At 26.2% G+C, this 20,797-nt stretch overlaps 3 protein-coding genes and 1 long non-coding RNA gene across 4 annotated transcripts in view; 1 reads left to right on the top strand and 3 right to left on the bottom strand.

Moving 5' to 3' along the window:
• LOC145941927 (uncharacterized) overlaps positions 1-20,797 on the top strand; it is a 244,271-nt gene that overhangs the window by 56,050 nt on the left and 167,424 nt on the right. Inside the window, exons 3-5 of the long non-coding RNA XR_014426257.1 lie at positions 10,612-10,659; positions 12,218-12,452; positions 12,573-12,619. This is a non-coding gene — a long non-coding RNA (uncharacterized LOC145941927). The remainder of the gene's footprint in view (positions 1-10,611; positions 10,660-12,217; positions 12,453-12,572; positions 12,620-20,797) is intronic.
• Positions 631-2,836, bottom strand: LOC145942104 (uncharacterized). The gene is made up of 5 exons (XM_083048590.1): positions 2,762-2,836; positions 2,558-2,583; positions 1,325-1,469; positions 778-867; positions 631-690 (listed from the first exon to the last, which is right to left on the bottom strand). Exons 1-5 carry the CDS (start codon positions 2,834-2,836, stop codon positions 631-633), a joined length of 396 nt encoding a protein of 131 aa, XP_082904716.1.
• On the bottom strand, positions 3,179-4,564 carry LOC145942103 (uncharacterized). The gene is made up of 5 exons (XM_083048589.1): positions 4,482-4,564; positions 4,090-4,251; positions 3,766-4,015; positions 3,331-3,420; positions 3,179-3,238 (listed from the first exon to the last, which is right to left on the bottom strand). The coding sequence occupies exons 1-5, from the start codon at positions 4,562-4,564 to the stop codon at positions 3,179-3,181; spliced, it is 645 nt and encodes a 214-aa protein (XP_082904715.1).
• LOC145941495 (uncharacterized) lies at positions 13,290-20,693 on the bottom strand. The gene is made up of 7 exons (XM_083047605.1): positions 20,619-20,693; positions 15,324-15,598; positions 15,005-15,166; positions 14,335-14,588; positions 13,691-13,761; positions 13,523-13,612; positions 13,290-13,343 (listed from the first exon to the last, which is right to left on the bottom strand). The coding sequence occupies exons 1-7, from the start codon at positions 20,691-20,693 to the stop codon at positions 13,290-13,292; spliced, it is 981 nt and encodes a 326-aa protein (XP_082903731.1).

The following is a 20,797-nucleotide window of genomic DNA, read 5'->3' as shown; positions in this document are numbered from 1 at the left end:
CAAACGTATTAAGTCATAGCGGGTACCATCACGATTGAAAACTATGTATAAGTATTACTGTTGATCGGATATGGAATACGACGGTATATTCGTAATTGGTGGTTTTCACATATTACAATTATCGATCTGTTGAATTTTCTATATCGCAAGCTATCAGAAAAGTATGACAATGAATATATTTTGTTTATTTTTGTCTAAACAAATACATTTATAATAAAGTTATCGATAATGTTTCTTTGAAATACTTATCGCATTATTCTGACATCTGTATGGTTATTGTATGTTAAAAAATAATAAAATTCCAAATAATAAAATTAATTTTAATTAATAATAATTAAAAATATATATATTAAAGAAGTGAAATATAATATAGCAGCATTATATCATTATTTAACATAATAATAGAAATTGAGTGATAAAAGTTTTAAGTAAAATTGCTTTTATACAGACAACAATTATAATTGTGTGAAAATAGTTTGAGAAAATAGAAACGAGGTACAAAATTACCATAAAAAACATTGTAAAGTTGAAATGATTCATATGCAATAGTTATGTTAGATACTAAATATTATTTAAAACATTTATTTACATATATAGTGTGCTTATTATATTATAGCTGTATTAAAGCACCTACTTATTTATTTGCGCCTGTATTAGTATAATTAAAACAGTAGCAATAGATGTGAAGAACTAAAAAGGTAATTACATTTTTTAAATATATATGTATAATGAATTCTATTATTTGCAATAAGTAGTAATGTCATGATTACTACGTACCCCTCGAAGAAATTTAAAACCAAACTGAAACAGTCCAAGTCCATAGAATCTGAGCGGCGATTGAGTTAATTGTAAAAGAAGTTGTAAAATCTATATAAATAGAAAAATACACAACTTTTATGCACACAACTCATAGTTTTCAGATTTTCTTTAAATTTAAATCTTTAAACTTAATTCAATGTAAATTTGTAAATCTCTCTCAATAAATTCATATTAAAACTTACATTTTCACGAATTTCGACATCAGAAATGGAATATGATACATTATTTATAACATTTCCTAATGTATTTGCCTAACATTAAAATGTACAAAATGCTGTTAAATTTATTTTTGATTTGATAATTTACAATAATTTTAGCATTTAATATAATTAATTAATCTTCGCTGAAGATAAATTTTATAAAAAACATTTTAAATTGCAATGTTTGTGTGAATCGATACCTTGACACTGATTCTTTCACATATATAATTAATGAAGAATAGTTTTAAAATATGTATAATGATCCATAGAAAGAGTAACATAAGATATTCCCCTTCTATTTGCACGTAATTTTTGGTAAATATTGTGTTGAATATTTCATGAAGACCTGCTGCTATAAAACTGAAATACAATCCCATTTTTAAAGTCATTTGTAGCCCAAACATTGTGTTTACTTCACGAGATGTTTTACATAACTCCAAATGAAGATGTCTGCGTAAACGATATTAATTGTATAAAATTATTTATTTATTTATTGTATAAAAAATCTTTGCAATTTATATTAAATTCGCGTCATACATCACAATCCATATTATGTATTTGTTGCTTGCAGTTTCAAAAAGTTTGCACTGTCGCAGCTGTAATAGGGGATTCCTTCCAACTTGTATTATTTCATGTTTATTATTTCTTATTATCTTTTGAAGATTTTCATTGATTTGATCAAATTTCAGCCCTATGTATCTGAACATAAATAAAGCTAATAAATATAATCATATTATTAGATATACATGTAAAATTATGTCGGTGTTTAAATTTCAAAAAGCTTAAATTTTTAGCTTAATTTAAGGTGATAATATAATTTTAATTTATGCATATAGCTTTGTTAAAATAATTAAGATACATATAAAATGTCGTACAAACCTAAGAATACTAATGACAATCAGGTCTTCAACAAAATTAATGTAAATACAATAATTTAATAAGCTAGGAAGATAGATAGCTATTGCAATATTAAAATTATATTGATGTGCTATATGTAGAGCCTTTAAACAGTTTATTATTATGATTATCATAAACCATCCTAAGATAAGCCATACTGTCTTCTTGCGTAGCTTTTGATAATTCGTCGTCACTCCAAGTTGTTCTAAAGTATCATCGACAATGGCTATTCTTTTTATACATTTTCTAAATTTCTATTGAAAGAAAATACACAATAAATAAATAACAATAAATAAAGATTTTTTAAAAGCTTAATAATTTGCAGTTTTATAAATAAACAATTTTATTAAATATAATTTTGTCAATTTAAGTAATATAATTATTATATTTTTGAAAAGATATATTACTCATTTTTTAAAATACTTCTTATATCTTTTTTAAAAATAATTTTGTCCGATATATATATGTAACAAAAAAAAATTTTGTTTAATAATATACGCTGTGTAAAGACACAAAACATCTCACATTTTTTAAAATTGGGCATATAACAAGTTAAATTACTTGAAATATTTCAGTCATTTATATATGATCAAAATTATTAATTATTATATAAGTAAATCACATGTTATCATTCGTCTTACCTTGTTGTAATATACTCCAAACACAACTGTTATTAACGTTATAAAAATGTTAAAAAAAAGACAAATGTAATAGTCATTGCTATATGGAATTACAAGATTAGGAATTACTATACTAATCATAAGGAAAAAATAAACCGACCAAAAAAATAATATATACAGCAGACTGAACAACAATTTTGGGAGGTTTGTCGAAAATACAATAACCCTTAAACCGCACACATAACTAATTATCAGAAGCGGTGCTATAATCGCTTGAATATTTTTCATCATCATACACATCGTTTCGTTTTTGAACTGATGATTGTGCTAGTTATACCGTATGGTAACAGTAGTGGATCTTTGTAATTTCAATTAAAGTACTTATGGATATTAAAATATTGATTCCCTTAAGTTTGTGCGATCAATCTAACAAAGAAAAGAGAAATAATTTACAATATTTATTTACATTTATTAACAAACACATGTGCGTATACACAAGGTCCAAGAATAATTTCAGAAAAGTTTAACGTTTAATGCGTAATAATACAAATTTAGGTATATGTATATGTACAATACATATATATAGATTAACAATATGTGTAGTATATGCTTATTATATTAGCCGTATTTTCATTAAAGCGCTTATTTATTTGTTTGCGCTTGTATTAGTATAACTAAAACAGTGGCAATAGATGTAAAGAACTAAAAAAATTAATTAAATTTTTTAAATATATATATAGTGAATTCTTTATTATTCATAATAACTAATAATATATATTATGATTACTACTTACCCCTTGAAGGAATTTGAAACCAAATTGAAACAGTCCAAGTCCATAGAATCTGAGCGGCGATCGAGTCAATTGTAAAAGAAGTTGTAAAATCTGTATAAATAGACATCTTATGCACACAAATAATGATTTACAGCTTTTCTTTTAATTTAAATCTTTAAACTTAAGTTAATGTAAATTTTAATTAAAACTTTTTCAACAAATTCATATTAAGACTTACATTTTCACGAATTTCGACATCAGAAATAGAATATGATGCGTTATTTATAACATTTCTTGTTGTATTAGCCTAACATTAAAATGTACAAAATACTGTTAAATTTATTTTTGATTTGATAATTTACAATAATTTTAGCATTTAATATAATTAATTAATCTTCGCTGAAGATAAATTTTATAAAAAACATTTTAAATTGCAATGTTTGTGTGAATCGATACCTTGACACTGATTCTTTCACATATATAATTAATGAAGAATAGTTTTAAAATATGTATAATGATCCATAGAAAGAGTATCATAAGAAATTCCTCTTTTATTTGCACGTAATTTTTGGTAAATATTGTGTTGAATATTTCATGAAGACCTGTTGCTATAAAACCGAAATACAATCCCATTTTTAAAGTCATCTGTAGCCCAAACATTGTGTTTACTTCACGAGATGTTTTACATAACTCCAAATGAAGATGTCTGTGTAAACGTGATATTAAAATTTATTGTATAAAAAATCTTTGTAATTTATATTAAATTCATACGTGTCATACATCACAATCCATATTATGTGTTTGTTGTTTGAAGTTCCAAAAAGTCTGCACTGACGCGACTGTAACACGTGATTCCTTCCAACTTGTATTATTTCATGTTTATTATTTCTCACTATCTTTTGGAGATTTTCATTGATTTGATCAAACTTCAGTCCTATGTATCTAAACAAAATAAAATTAATAAATATATAATATTATTAGATGCATGTTAGGTTATTATATATATATATATATATATATATATATATATATATATGCATTATTATATATATATCAGTTTTCTTAATGTTCCAAAAGAACTTAAATTTTATAAATAACAATCTAATTTTATTTTACGCACATAATTTAACTTTGTTAGAATAATTATGATACATATAAAACGATGTACAAACCTAAGAATACTAATGAAAATCAGGTCGTCAACAAAATTGATGTTAATACAAAAGTTTAGTACGCTGGGAAGATAGATAGCCATTGCGATATTAAAATTAAATTCATGTCCTACATATAGAGCCCTTAAACAGTTTATTGTTATGGTTATCATAAACCATATTAATAAGATAAGCCATATTGTTTTCTTATGTGTCTTTTGATAATTTGTTGTCATTTCAAGTTGTTCTAAAGTATTATCGACAATGGCGATTCTTTTTATGCATTTTCTAAATTTCTATTTGCAAAAGAATACGCAATAGATAAATAACTTATAAAGATTATCGGAAAACTTAATTTTATAGTTTCATGGATTAACAATTTTATATCTTATTAAGTATAAACTTTTTAATTTAGGTATTGTAATTATTATATTTTTTAAAAGATGTATTTCTTTAAAAATTTTTTTATATATTTAAAAAAAATAGTTTTGTCAAATATGTATGTAGCAAGAAAGAATTTCTTATTGTTAATAATATTCACTGTACTAAAGTTTAAAATATCTCACGTTTTTTTCATAGCATTTCCTTTCCCTAAATTATGATTATAGTTTTATCTATATTAAAATTATATCTAGTTAACTTAATTGGACACATAACAAGTTAAATTAAATATTCCTTGAAATATTCCATGTAAATATATAACGATAAAAATTATTTATTATTAATAAATCATATATAACATTATATGTTAACATTCCTCTTACCTTACTGTAATACACTCCACACACAATTGTTATTAACATTATAAAGATGTTAAAAAAAAGACAAATGTAATATTCTTTAGTATATCGAATTCCAAGATGAGGAATTACTGTATATATTAGAAGGAAGAAATAAGTCGACCAAAAAAATAATATATACAGCAGGCTGAACCACAATTTTGGAAAACCAGTTGGAAATTCTATAATCCTAAAACCGCACATATAACTAATTATCAGAAGCGGTTCTAGAACTGCTTGAATATTTTTAATCATTTTACATAAGCGGTTCGATTGTGAACTGATGATTGCGCTAGTTGCATCACTTGGTAACAGTAGATCTTTATAATTTTAATTGAGATACACTTATGGATATTAAAATAATCGATTTACTAAAGTTTACACACGCTCGATCTACAAAAAAAATGGTATATCATTTTTTTATTAATATGTATACATATGTATACGTACATATTATGCAAGTTTTAAAAACAATTGCCAAAAAGTTTAATGTTTTATACGTAATCGAACAATTCGGAATATTATTTTAAATAATACTGCAACAGCTATTTATGTTATTTTTATGAATAGCTGCATAATCTGATATTGCAATCATGCCAACCTTAGCGATTTAACTATGACAAGTTTTATTCCCTCTTTCTCAACTGCATATTGCATTAATATTTTTTTCATAATATATTCCAAACACAATTGACATATAGAATAATTCAGATTTTGGAAAGTATAGTGGATGTTGGAAAAACGATTTATAAAAGACACTGTTATATTATATGAAAAAATAGTCAAATGATCACGATAACATTATGTCAGGAGACTAAATTATAGTCTTGGACGTGTCGAAAACTCCAAATTATTTTTACATAAATAAAAAAATTGATGATCAGAAGCGGCGAAAGTTCAAACGTATTAAGTCATAGCGGGTATCATCACGATTGAAAACTATGTATAAGTATTACTGTTCATCGGATATGGAATACGACGGTATATTCGTAATTGGTGGCTTTCACATATTACAATTATCGATCTGTTGAATTTTCTATATCGCAAGCTATCAGAAAAGTATGACAATGAATATATTTTGTTTATTTTTGTCTAAACAAATACATTTATAATAAAGTTATCGATAATGTTTCTTTGAAATACTTATCGCATTATTCTGACATCTGTATGGTTATTGTATGTTAAAAAATAATAAAATTCCAAATAATAAAATTAATTTTAATTAATAATAATTAAAAATATATATATTAAAGAAGTGAAATATAATATAGCAGCATTATATCATTATTTAACATAATAATAGAAATTGAGTGATAAAAGTTTTAAGTAAAATTGCTTTTATACAGACAACAATTATAATTGTGTGAAAATAGTTTGAGAAAATAGAAACGAGGTACAAAATTACCATAAAAAACATTGTAAAGTTGAAATGATTCATATGCAATAGTTATGTTAGATACTAAATATTATTTAAAACATTTATTTACATATATAGTGTGCTTATTATATTATAGCTGTATTAAAGCACCTACTTATTTATTTGCGCCTGTATTAGTATAATTAAAACAGTAGCAATAGATGTGAAGAACTAAAAAGGTAATTACATTTTTTAAATATATATGTATAATGAATTCTATTATTTGCAATAAGTAGTAATGTCATGATTACTACGTACCCCTCGAAGAAATTTAAAACCAAACTGAAACAGTCCAAGTCCATAGAATCTGAGCGGCGATTGAGTTAATTGTAAAAGAAGTTGTAAAATCTATATAAATAGAAAAACACAATACACAACTTTTATGCACACAACTCATAGTTTTCAGATTTTCTTTAAATTTAAATCTTTAAACTTAAATCAATGTAAATTTGTAAATCTCTCTCAATAAATTCATATTAAAACTTACATTTTCACGAATTTCGACATCAGAAATGGAATATGATACATTATTTATAACATTTCCTAATGTATTTGCCTAACATTAAAATGTACAAAATGCTGTTAAATTTATTTTTGATTTGATAATTTACAATAATTTTAGCATTTAATATAATTAATTAATCTTCGCTGAAGATAAATTTTATAAAAAACATTTTAAATTGCAATGTTTGTGTGAATCGATACCTTGACACTGATTCTTTCACATATATAATTAATGAAGAATAGTTTTAAAATATGTATAATGATCCATAGAAAGAGTAACATATTATAATATTAATATTATACATATTATAATATTAAAATATACAAAATACTGTTGAATTTATTTTTTAGTTTCTGATAGTCTAATTTTTATTAATTTTATATTAATATAATATATTAAATAATCAAACAATCGTAAAAATTAAAGTTTGTAAAATACATTTTAAATTGCAATATATGAATAAATCAATACCTTGACACTGACTCTTTCACATATATAATTAATGAAGAAAAGTTTTAAAACGTGCATAATAATCCATAAAATGATTAAGACAAGGTATTCCAGTCTTATATATTGCACGTAATTTTTGATAAATATCATGTTGAATATTTCATGAAGACCTGTTGCTATAAAACCGAAATACAATCCCATTTTTAAAGTCATCTGTAGCCCAAACATTGTGTTTACTTCACGAGATGTTTTACATAACTCCAAATGAAGATGTCTGTGTAAACGTGATATTAAAATTTATTGTATAAAAAATCTTTGTAATTTATATTAAATTCATACGTGTCATACATCACAATCCATATTATGTGTTTGTTGTTTGAAGTTCCAAAAAGTCTGCACTGACGCGACTGTAACACGTGATTCCTTCCAACTTGTATTATTTCATGTTTATTATTTCTCACTATCTTTTGGAGATTTTGATTGATTTGATCAAACTTCAGTCCTATGTATCTAAACAAAATAAAATTAATAAATATATAATATTATTAGATGCATGTTAGGTTATTATATTATATATATATATATATATATATATATGCATTATTATATATATATCAGTTTTCTTAATGTTCCAAAAGAACTTAAATTTTATAAATAACAATCTAATTTTATTTTACGCACATAATTTAACTTTGTTAGAATAATTATGATACATATAAAACGATGTACAAACCTAAGAATACTAATGAAAATCAGGTCGTCAACAAAATTGATGTTAATACAAAAGTTTAGTACGCTGGGAACATAGATAGCCATTGCGATATTAAAATTAAATTCATGTCCTACATATAGAGCCCTTAAACAGTTTATTGTTATGGTTATCATAAACCATATTAATAAGATAAACCATATTGTTTTCTTATGTGTCTTTTGATAATTTGTTGTCATTTCAAGTTGTTCTAAAGTATTATCGACAATGGCGATTCTTTTTATGCATTTTCTAAATTTCTATTTGCAAAAGAATACGCAATAGATAAATAACTTATAAAGATTATCGGAAAACTTAATTTTATAGTTTCATGGATTAACAATTTTATATCTTATTAAGTATAAACTTTTTAATTTAGGTATTGTAATTATTATATTTTTTAAAAGATGTATTTCTTTAAAAATTTTTTTATATATTTAAAAAAAATAGTTTTGTCAAATATGTATGTAGCAAGAAAGAATTTCTTATTGTTAATAATATTCACTGTACTAAAGTTTAAAATATCTCACGTTTTTTTCATAGCATTTCCTTTCCCTAAATTATGATTATAGTTTTATCTATATTAAAATTATATCTAGTTAACTTAATTGGACACATAACAAGTTAAATTAAATATTCCTTGAAATATTCCATGTAAATATATAACGATAAAAATTATTTATTATTAATAAATCATATATAACATTATATGTTAACATTCCTCTTACCTTACTGTAATACACTCCACACACAATTGTTATTAACGTTATAAAGATGTTAAAAAAAAGACAAATGTAATATTCTTTAGTATATCCAATTCCAAGATGAGGAATTACTGTATATATTAGAAGGAAGAAATAAGTCGACCAAAAAAATAATATATACAGCAGGCTGAACCACAATTTTGGAAAACCAGTTGGAAATTCTATAATCCTAAAACCGCACATATAACTAATTATCAGAAGCGGTTCTAGAACTGCTTGAATATTTTTAATCATTTTACATAAGCGGTTCGATTGTGAACTGATGATTGCGCTAGTTGCATCACTTGGTAACAGTAGATCTTTATAATTTTAATTGAGATACACTTATGGATATTAAAATAATCGATTTACTAAAGTTTACACGGTCGATCTAGCAAAAATAGCGGGTCGCTTATTATTTTTACATAGGATAAATATTTTTACAACATTAATACAATTGACATTTTTTAATTATTTAACTCGAGAATTTGTACATACTATTCTCTAAAAATTTATAAAATAATAAATATACACATTATTATAATCATATGCTGATATTTCTTCTTATCGTAAATACTACAAAAACAAATTGTTATGAACGCTGTAAAAATGTTTAGTCCAAAGCAAATGTGAAAAGTAAATGATGAAATAATAAACTATATAAGGCATTATTATATACACATATCAAAAGAAAGAAACAAATCAACCAAAATAGTAATACATATTGCAAACTAAATATATAGTCTAGGAAGGGGGGATCTGCCAAAAACTCAACAAACCTTAAACCATATACATAACTGATTATTACCCATATAACTTTCGATAAACTAAGAGAAAGCTTTTTACTATGGCAAATGCCGTTGCTAAATTTTTTGCCAACGATTACATTGGATTGTCATAATTGTAATCACTATATTTATGAATATTAAAATAATCGATCTGCTGTAACATATATTGCGAGAATGACTTTTGATTAATATATGCATTTTTATTTTAAATACATGTGACAAAATTAAATATCGCTGTCTGCAACTATATTTTAGTCTTATACTTTTTTACTCAGACTAGAACAACACAAGCGCGCGCTTCGCGCGCACCATTCTTCAGTTTTATGTTAAAAAATGATATCTTTTAAAAAATAATATAAAATTTGTTTAAACTCGATTAATATTTTTTCACAGAAATTAGTTGCTAATTAAATTTTAAAATAATAATACGTTAAAAAATTAAAATAGTAATATATTGTAAATAATATGTTATAATATCTTATTCTCGATTAATATTTTTTGACAGAAATCAGCTGATAATTGTCAAAAATATTAATCGAGTTTAAAGTATTATAACATATTATTATTTTAAAAATTAATTAGCAAATTAACGCTTTAATCAACTGATTTCTGTCAAAAAATATTAATAAAACGAAAATTTGCTAATTAAATATATTAGCTTACATATATTTATATTTATATTGTGTTATAATATAAAATAATAAGTTTATTTTGTTTTTAGGTCAATGTGTGCTGTGTACTATAACTCCGCTATTGTACCTACGTATCGGTGAGTGAGAAATTGCTTATTTTATAACATTTTTATAGCTATAGCGGTAATGAAGGTGTAAATATGTGAAAATATTAAAATAATAATATATTTTAAATAATATGTTATAATATCTTATCCACGATTGATATTTTTTGACTGAAATCGACTGATAATTGTCTGATAATCGACTGATAATTGTCAAAAATATTAATCGAATTTAAAATATTATAACATCCTTTTTTAAAAAAGGCATGTTAAGTCGATTCTCGCAAGTATTGTTGCATGTTTTCTGCGATGCTGATTGACTATTTCGATTCGCATTGTGCGTTATATTCGTAGCATCGAGAGGCTGTCATCGCGAGAATTAGTAGTTTATCAGTTTGTTATGAAAATAAAATAAAATAATATGTTTTAAATAATATGTTAGGTATAATATTTTATCCGCGATTAATATTTTTGATAGTTATCAGCTGATTTCTGTCAAAAAATATTAACCGAGTTTAAAGTATTATAACATATTATTTAATACTAATATTATTATTTTATTTAATTTAATTTTAAACAAACTATCAAACTGCTAACCCTCGCGATGATAGTCTCGATGCTACGAATATAACGCACAACGTGAATCTTGGCAGCTAATGAGCATCGCGGAAAAGCGACAACAATAAACTTCGATATATGCAAGTATCGACTTTACATATTTTTTTTAAAAAAGAATACATAATATATAGCGTTAATTTACGAAATAAATTTTAAAATAATAATATACCGCCGAACCGAGCCGAGCTCCGAGCTCGCACGCCATACTTACGCTGGACCCCCACCACCACTACTACGCCTCGGCCATCTTGTCGCAACGTGTGCGCGCCATACTTACGCTGGACCCCCACCACTACGACTCGGCCATCTTGTCGCAACGTGTGACGTGTGCGCGTTGCGCGTCCCGTAACTGGCAGTGCCAGTCCGGCAGTCCGACACTTGACATCAGTACTGCTGTTGCTAGATACATTTTCGATTGTTCGCGATCGACGTTTGCGCGCTCATCGCCGGTCCGCGACAGTACGAGCGTGAATTTAGTGTTTTTAAGTGCTTAATTATCATATAAATCCGATCGCGTCGCGAAATCGTGTACCGACGTGATCGCGATCGCACGAGCGAGTCTATTACATATCGACGATTCTCGACCTAACCTAAGTACGTCGCGGGGAGAGTCGCCGCGCATCATCGTCGTTCGATGAGGCCCTCCGATAAGTGGGCCTAGAAAAAAGCGGCGACGCGAAAACAGAGCATCGGTTCTATTCGCGCGCGAATAAGCACTCGCGATTCTCACGTTTTACCGAAACGCGTCGAATATGTGATATTTAAAATCCGGGCGTCGCCGCGCGTCGCAAACGCAAAAAAGTAAGTGTTTCGAAGCTTCTTCTACGAGGAGAAGGCCCGGGGTTGTATCGGGCAACACTGGGGCAATTGTGAGGTTAAGCAGAATAATTATATAATAATATTTTTTTTAAGAAACATAATTTTTGTTTAAGTATCTCTCTATATATATATGTATATATTTTATTTGTTACAGATAGCATTGCTGATAAGCTGCACGCGAATATAATTTTCGCATCGTTTTTTCTCATTGTGCAATGTACGCGAAATACGCGTCGCGTCGGGAGTGCCGTGTAAAGTTTCGCGTGTCGGGAGTGCCGTGTAAAGTGTCGGGCGATCGTAATTATTCGTGTTTTCGCGAGTGCTACCATGGACCAAGAGAGGAGGAGGAGGCCCAGGGAGGCATCGGGCGACAGCGGGGCAACTGTGAGGTATGCAAAATAAAAACATTTTTTTATAAATTGCATTGAGGTATTCGACCGTTTCCAGACTTTTAAAACATTCTGTACGTACACACATGTATATACATAATTTGAATATTTTGTTTTCAGATCAATGTGCTGTACTACAACTCCTACAACTGCTATTGCACGTATCGGTGAGTGAGAAATTATTTATTTTGATTGAATTGAAAATATTATAACATCTCTTTCTAAAAAGGCATGTTAAGACCATTCTCGCAAGTATTGTTGCATCTTTTCAGCGATGCTTATTGACTGTTTCGATTTGCATTGTGCGTTATAATCGTAGCATCGAGAAGCTGTCATCGCGAGAGTTAGCAGTTTGAGTTTGTTCAAAATAAAATTAAATAAAATAATATGTTTTAAATAATATGTTATTATAATACTTTAAACTCGATTAATATTTTTGACAGTTATCAGCTGATTTCTGTCAGAAAATATTAATCGCGGATAAGGTATTATAATATATTATTTACAACATATTACTATTTTAATATTTTTTACATACCTATTATTATTTTAAAATTTAATTAGCAAATCAGTATCGCGGAAAAGAGGCAACAAAACTTGCGAGAATCGACTTAACATACCTGTTTTAAAAAGGGATTATTGTGTGATATAGATTATTACGTGCTTAAAATATTATTGAATAGCAAACGAGATATGTGATAGCATTCTTTTTGATTTGTGTGTATCAATGAAATTATTATCAATACAATTAGTATCAAATTGGAAGTATAACAATAAAAGTACATATTAATACAAATAATATTTACAACATTCTGCTTTTTATTTGATAGTATCTCTTTAGGAATGTGATTGCAGCGCAAATATTATGATTGTCCCAATATAATTTATACACTGGAAAAAATTGTTTTTTATATATTATTTACATTGTTCTTTAAGATATTATTCTATAACAAATATTTAATTATTGAAATTAATATTATATTTTTTTATAATCGAAATTTTATTTTTGATGAATTTATCTAAACTTGAATCAATTAAAGTGATAATTATATTTATAGGAATTTAACTACCTCATGGGTGAATTTATAACCGAAATAGAAAAGTCTAAGTCCTGAGATTTTTAGTGGTCTCTGTAATATTTGCAACTGAAATTGCATGATCTGTAAATAGTTAATTAAAATGCTAAATTGTGCATAAATATACACATATTTAAATTACTGTATATTTATATAGCTTACATTTTCTTGTGTTTCGACGTCAAAAATAAGATTTGTTAATCTGTTGAGGAATAACTCGGTTCTATTTGCCTAATATTATAATATAATTCTATTATATACAATGTATATGTATGGATTAAAATAAGCTATAGAAAAATTATTATATTTTTTAAATAATAAAATTTTCGAAGTTTTTAGTAACTATATATGTATATATATATATATACATATATATTTTAAAATAAATGACTAAAAATAGAGCACATTTTTTAACATAAATATATACATAAATACATAGTTACGCTATTATTTTATTATAATTGTGGCGATTAAATAATCCCACATATGACGCGTCGCTACAAGACCCGCGGAATATCAACTTTCCCGTGAGTGAAAGTTACGAAAAAGTTTCGAGCGCCTACCGCTACGAGGCGCGCATCAACCTTCCCGTGAGTGAAAGCCACGAAAGCTTTTGTGGCTTTCACTCACGGGAAGGTTGATGCGCGCCTCGTAGCGGTAGGCGCTCGAAACTTTTTCGTAACTTTCACTCACGGGAAAGTTGATATTCCGCGCGTCTTAATTGTAGCGGCGCGTGATATGTGGGATTATTTAATCGCCACAATAATTATTTAATTGCATAGTATTTTGTGTAAATTTGTATATCTTAGTGCAAAGTCCCTCGCAGATATAATTAAAGACAATCATTTTGGCGACATTAATTGTGGCCCATATATAAGTATCAGAAATATTAATCGCTAATTTATACGTATCTTTGACACTTACCGTCATCATTGTTTCATAAAACTCGTAAATAAGCTGGACTGTATAAACTTGAAATATAATAACTTGCATTACCATTTGCAATCCAAATATCGCATTTAATTTATACGATATCGAGCACAGTTCGCGATGAACATGCCTGCAAAATGCATTTGATGAGTGATATTTTTAGATAATCGCGTAAGATGCATGTATAACAAATTGTAATAAATATTTAATTTCATATGTTTGCAAGTTTCAAATTTTATCCGTGCGGTTACCGAATATTCTTTATGAAATTAACTTTTTCGAAGATTCCACAGCATATACATATATATATTTTTCTACTAAATTTTAATTTACAAGAGGCAACTAAACTTTATTCAATTATGTGAATATATTTATTTGTGCTTTGAATATAATAATAGTAAGAAATAATATATTAATAGAAATGTTATTTTTCAAGTATGTAAATAATATACGTATATAAATCTCTACAATTATTATTATCACAGTAGGCAATTTGAAAACTGCTACTGCATTTAGTATTATTTTAATGCTCTCAATTATTCTTACATTAAAAACCATATGATTCGCTTAGATGTTTCGGTGCCGGCCATATGACGCTTCATAAAGGGCGAAGTCGAGGTTGCCCAAGCATGTCTTACTTGTCGTTTCTTTAACTCTGTTAATTTCTGAATATGTTGGTTAACATGTTCAAATTGAGTTCCTACATATCTGCATAGAATGCGAAACACAAACTGTAATTTATAATAATTAATTTACGGACTTTTGCATGATCTGTTTGATTCGTTAATGACAACTCAATGTCAAGTTGACAAATTTGTGTTCTATTAAAAATAATCTTTATTACATTGTAATGTTATGTACAAACCTTAGCAGTATCATATAATTCAAATCATAAATTACATTGATCTGATACGAATGGTTTGGTACTAACGATAGGTATATAGCCATTGCGGTATGAGATCTTGACATGCGTATAAAGAACCATAGAAAACTGATTATATTCATGAGAAAGATCGAAATAATCCATCCAATAATCAGCCATATAATTTGTTTGCGCAATTTCATATAATTCTTTGGCGTTCCAAGCTTCTTCAATGTCTCGTTTACAATATTTAATCTATTCAGACAATCTTTAAATTTCTGAAAGAGATGAGTACATCACAATATATAAATACATATATATTTTAAAAAACAATACATATATAGGGACAAAGATGTAATATTTAGACGTCATATAAAAAGTAAAATCCAAAAATTTAAATGTGAAAAGGCGATTAAAAATATTTGAATATTGATTGGTGTGATATTAAAATATCTTTTAAAAGTTTGCAATTAGATACTAATTAAAATTTGTATTATTTTCAAAGAAATATAAAACTACTATTGGAAGCTTTGTTGAAAAATCGGATTGTAATTAATTATATTTGCTAAAATTTGAATATTTTTTTTGCTCATTTATTTCATATGTGAACGCCACAACATGATATGACGCGAAAAAAATTTTTCCATAAACTTAACAATACTTTATCTTTATATGTTGTTGCAAATTTAAAATGAATGGCATATATTATATGTTATATAATTATATTTATGCTATACGTATCAAAGAAAAATATTTTGTCGTTTTATATCGTGTTCTATGTGTGAATGAATTTTTACATAAATTTGAGGAATTTTTAAAATAGGCTTATAATACAATCACATGATTTTCTCTTTAATTTAGATTACAAGTGTATGTATAAAAATAAAGAAATCATTTTTTTTTTAAATTTAAATGATCACGTCAGATTGACATACTTTATCGTAATAGAAAGTAAGCAGCATGTACAACACTCCGAAAATTACAGTAATATCAACACCCATAGGAAAATTGATTTTGAACGTTTGGCTAATTATCTTCGCTTTGATGACAAGATAAATGTGAAGCAACCACTTTATCAGAATATAAAGGATGCTTAAATATAATTTTTGTTGACTTTGAGAATATTCAAACACTCCGAATCCACATAAAAACAATACAAATGAAAGTGGAGATATTGCTGCTTGAACATTCTTCATGGCGATTTCTTCGCGGCATTTAACTAGGAACTCACTTTATGAAGGAAAATTAGACATCTGTGACATGATAATGTAAAATAATAAAATTTATATCAATTGATATATAATAATTGAAAGCTAACAAGTTTTTAAAAATTAACAATAACTCGCGTTAGCACTTATGTAGATTAAAAGAATCGATCAGCTGCAAATAAAGTTATTTTTCTACAAGTGAAACAGCTGAAATACTTTGAATTGCAGTGAAAGAATCGGAAAAAATAAAATGTGCTGCGCTTGTAGATATTATTTTTTTGTTACACTAAATTTTTTAATACTCCTTCTATTGCTTTGCTAATAATATCATTATTATAATAGATGCAGTGCTTCTCACAAACTGGAAGAAAAATTCTTATATACATATACATATATTATAGATCTTTGACATGTTTATTGATATACTTTGGCTAAAAGAATTGTTTATCTATATTATATTATTAAATTTTATATAATATTTTATTTTGGATAGCTATTTATAAAATTTAATCAGAATTGAATTATGAATTTGCAAAGACTAATCATTGTTATGTTATATTATAATTATTTATAAAAAGGACTACAAACCCATTTTACAAAGTTATAGCCGAAATAGTAAAATCCCAGTCCGGAAATTCTTAATGGCTTTCGTAATAATTGCAACAAAAATTGCATAATCTACAAATAATTTTATAATTAGTAATGCCCTTAATTATATATAAGCATATACATTATTAGAATCGTATTACTTACGTTCTCTTGCGTTTCAATGTCAAAAGCAAGGTTGGTCAATCTATTGAGAAAAAGTTCGGTTCTGCTTGCCTAATATTAATTAAATTTGATTAAATTTGATAAATTAGTTAAATTTTATTTTTTTTTCAGCTTTTAAAATGGTATTGAAGAAGCACAATTTAATTTATTACACTTAACATAAATAACTAAAATATGCTACATATATATTAACATATTTTTTTGTAAATGTCTTATCTTATGTGCAGTTATTTCGATGTATTTCGAATTATAATGAAGTATTGTAGAATTAAAGATGTGTAGGCTTAATTTATACTGATTGTTTGATGTGCGTCACAAATAATTTGTATTAAAATATAAGGAATATAATACCGCGTACATATATGACACCATTTTACAAGTATTTTTATGTATTTTTTTATAAACTTGATACATTTTATAAAATAACCATCGCTCAATGTAAACAATGACTTTAAATCGTGCATCCAAAAGACGTACAGCATAAACTAAATTATGATATAATTTGCATTTTCAGATACCATTTCCTCATTTTTGAAACAACATAATGCTTTTTAATATTTTTTAAATGTTCGTGTTTTGTATAACAATTATTGCAATTGTGGCAATGTTTTGTACAAGCTAAAAGAAAAATTGTTTTTTATATCAAGTTCTATTTGTAAAATTTGATTATTATTATTTGACTATTTAAAAAACTAATGAAATAATATAATATCTACATCAATAATTATAAACTCCGCATAATAAATATCTTATTTTTGATACTAAAGTTATAACTGAATCTAGAAGTTTCTGAGATACTGATAATCGTGTTATAGTTATCTAAATAATTACAGACCCATTGTATGCAGTTATAACCATAAAAATAAAATCCAAGCCCGGAAATTCTAAATGGTCTCCGTAATAATTGTAACAGAAACTGCATAATCTATAAATAATTGTATAATTAGAAACGTTAAATTTTGCACAAACGTATATATAGAATAAAAATTGTCGCTTACATTGTTCTGCGCCTCGACGTCAATGTTAAGATTCGTTAATTTATTGAGAAATAGTTCGACTCTGCTTGCCTAATATTAATTAAAATCGATATTCTGATATACTAAATAAGATTATTTTTTTAAATTAATTTTTTTAGCTTTTGACATGATGCTGAAAAATTCTTTTAGAGCAGCTTTAACTAATAATAACTGATGGTCAACATAAATAGTTAAAGAATTCTTTTAATATAAATATCTATTTAATATAAATATCTATTTATATCAACATATTCTATTGACGTATATGAATAATAAAATATAATTGTAGATATTATACAATTGTTTATATAGTATATATTTTTTGTACAAGAGCGCATACCTTGATATAAATTCCTTCGCAAATGTAATTAAAAGTAATCATTTTTATAATGTTGATGATAGCCCAAGCCAAAGTGGTCAAAATATCCAATGTTATTAGATACTTCGAGTATGTATTTATCATCATAAATGCTTTATAAAGAATGGTAATAAACTGTATAAAAGCTGTAATATAGTCGTTTGCATCACCATTTGAAATCCAAATACAGTGTTTAATTCACGTGATATCGAGCACAGGTCCAAGTGTACATGCCTATAAAATGCATTTAATATACAATCATATATGTATAATATTTTAGTAAATTATATACATATATTATATTATAAATTTGCATTATTATATGCATGACTTTATTCTATTATTGCTGAACGTAGTTTGAATATTGTGTATTATATAGATAATAAATATATTCTTTCTTTTTTAATTAAACTTACATTAAAATCCATATGATTTGCTTAGATGTTTCGGTGCCAGACATATGTCGATGAATAAGAAATAAACTAGAAGTTGCCCAGGTACATTTTACTCGCCGTTTCCTTTCCTTCGACAGTTCTTGAATATGCTGATTTATGTGCCCGAATTGAGATTCGATGTATCTGTATTAAAAATATAATAAAATAATTAATTTATAATAATTAATTTATATAATAAATAATATGTGCATAATTTATTCTTGTGTTTCGTGTTATAGCGAAGAAAGCCTCAGTTTTATTGCAATGTTATGAACACATACCTTAGCAGTATCATATATGTTAGATCATAGAGCATGACTGTGTGATACATATGATTTTGGATGAACATTTGATATATGGATATTACAGTGTAAGACTTGGGAACATGTCTAACTATACATACACTATCAAGTATATTTAAGAAAAAAACTAAGATAATCCATCCTATGATCAGCCATTTAATACGCATGCGTAATTTTATGTAATTGTTTGGCGTCCCAAGTTTCTCCAGAGTATCAATCACAATATTTAACTTGTTTAAGCAACTTTTAAATTTCTAAAAAACATTACGTTATATACAGAAAGAGAATACATATTTCGAAAACTGCACATAAGATAAGACATTTACAATATTTACAATATTACTTGTATCAAATAATAAATATTAAAGTATAAAACAATCTCTAAAATGTTTGTACGTCAAACAGATTTGCACAATATTTAGATATTTACATTTAAATAATTTATTCTATATTTTATATTCTTATTTAGATTTTAAATTTATTTATTTATTATAAATTTAAATATGCACGTTTTATATGGTTTTAGTATGTATTATTTTGTATTGTATTGAAAATGGTGCAAATCTGTTTTCTCATTAACATATACATATACAGTAACGCATTGATATTTGTGATTATATAGCTGTGTTCCGAAATTCATTGCTAGTACTGAAAATTTATTATAATTTATGTCACGATATATTATATAAATATATTATATTATATCAATTTTCAGTAGTGACACTGAATTTCGGCACGCAGTTTTTAATTTGACTTATATCACTTTCAATATGGATACAGATACTATATTTATATAACTCGTTATATATAGCTCAATCACGTGACGTTTTACAATATTTTGTTTTGAATATATATAAGAAGTGTGCAAACATTATCATTTATTTAATACTTGTAAAATTTTAAATTATCATACCTTATTATAAAACAAGTTAAGCAATACATATGCTATTACAAAACTTATATAAATTATCGTTATTATGGGCATGCCAATTTTAAATTTATCATAAAATTTCATCGCTCTAATAATGAAGTATGTGTATGACAGCCATGACAATAAAATGTAAAGAATGGTAAGACATAATCTCGGTTGACCCTCAGGATATTCGAATACTCCGAGTCCACATAAGCACAACACGATAGAAAGAGGACGTATAATTGCTTGAATATTTTGCATGACACTTTCTTATCGGAATTGGCTTGCACACTTACTTTCGTAATGTCTGTTGTAATACTGTAAGATAAAAAAAGTACCCCGACTTTGACATAGTCAAGGAGATGAGACATTATGTATGAATTTAGCAATAAATTGCGCCAGCATTTAAGTAAATTAACAGAATTGATCTCTTATAAAAGCTAATATTTTTCGAATTAAATAGATAAAACAATTA

The sequence above is a fragment of the Prenolepis imparis genome, unplaced genomic scaffold (assembly GCF_030444845.1).
Source record: "Prenolepis imparis isolate NDT839.2.m4 unplaced genomic scaffold, iyPreImpa1.0 SCAF_10, whole genome shotgun sequence".
In the NCBI taxonomy this organism is placed as follows: domain Eukaryota; kingdom Metazoa; phylum Arthropoda; class Insecta; order Hymenoptera; family Formicidae; genus Prenolepis; species Prenolepis imparis.
Note: the sequence above shows the minus strand (reverse complement) of the source record. Positions and strands in the feature narration are given on the sequence as shown.

Excerpts from the sequence above, each read along its gene's own strand:
- LOC145942103 (XM_083048589.1), bottom strand. The coding sequence starts at position 4,564 with ATGGCTATCTATCTTCCCAGCGTACTAAACTTTTGTATTAACATCAAT. Across the intron at positions 4,252-4,481 it reads ATTTTCATTAGTATTCTTAG|ATACATAGGACTGAAGTTTG; the intron begins GTTTGTACATCG and ends TATTTTGTTTAG. Across the intron at positions 3,239-3,330 it reads GTTTCAAATTCCTTCAAGGG|TTCTTTACATCTATTGCCAC; the intron begins GTAAGTAGTAAT and ends TAATTTTTTTAG.
- LOC145941495 (XM_083047605.1), bottom strand. The coding sequence starts at position 20,693 with ATGTCTCATCTCCTTGACTATGTCAAAGTCGGGGTACTTTTTTTATCT. Across the intron at positions 14,589-15,004 it reads CGAATCATATGGTTTTTAAT|GCATGTTCATCGCGAACTGT; the intron begins GTAAGAATAATT and ends TGCATTTTGCAG. Across the intron at positions 13,613-13,690 it reads ACGTCGAAACACAAGAAAAT|ATCATGCAATTTCAGTTGCA; the intron begins GTAAGCTATATA and ends AACTATTTACAG.
- LOC145942104 (XM_083048590.1), bottom strand. The coding sequence starts at position 2,836 with ATGTGTATGATGATGAAAAATATTCAAGCGATTATAGCACCGCTTCTG. Across the intron at positions 868-1,324 it reads CAATATTTACCAAAAATTAC|ATTTTACAACTTCTTTTACA; the intron begins GTGCAAATAGAA and ends CTATTTATATAG. Across the intron at positions 691-777 it reads GTTTTAAATTTCTTCGAGGG|TTCTTCACATCTATTGCTAC; the intron begins GTACGTAGTAAT and ends TTACCTTTTTAG.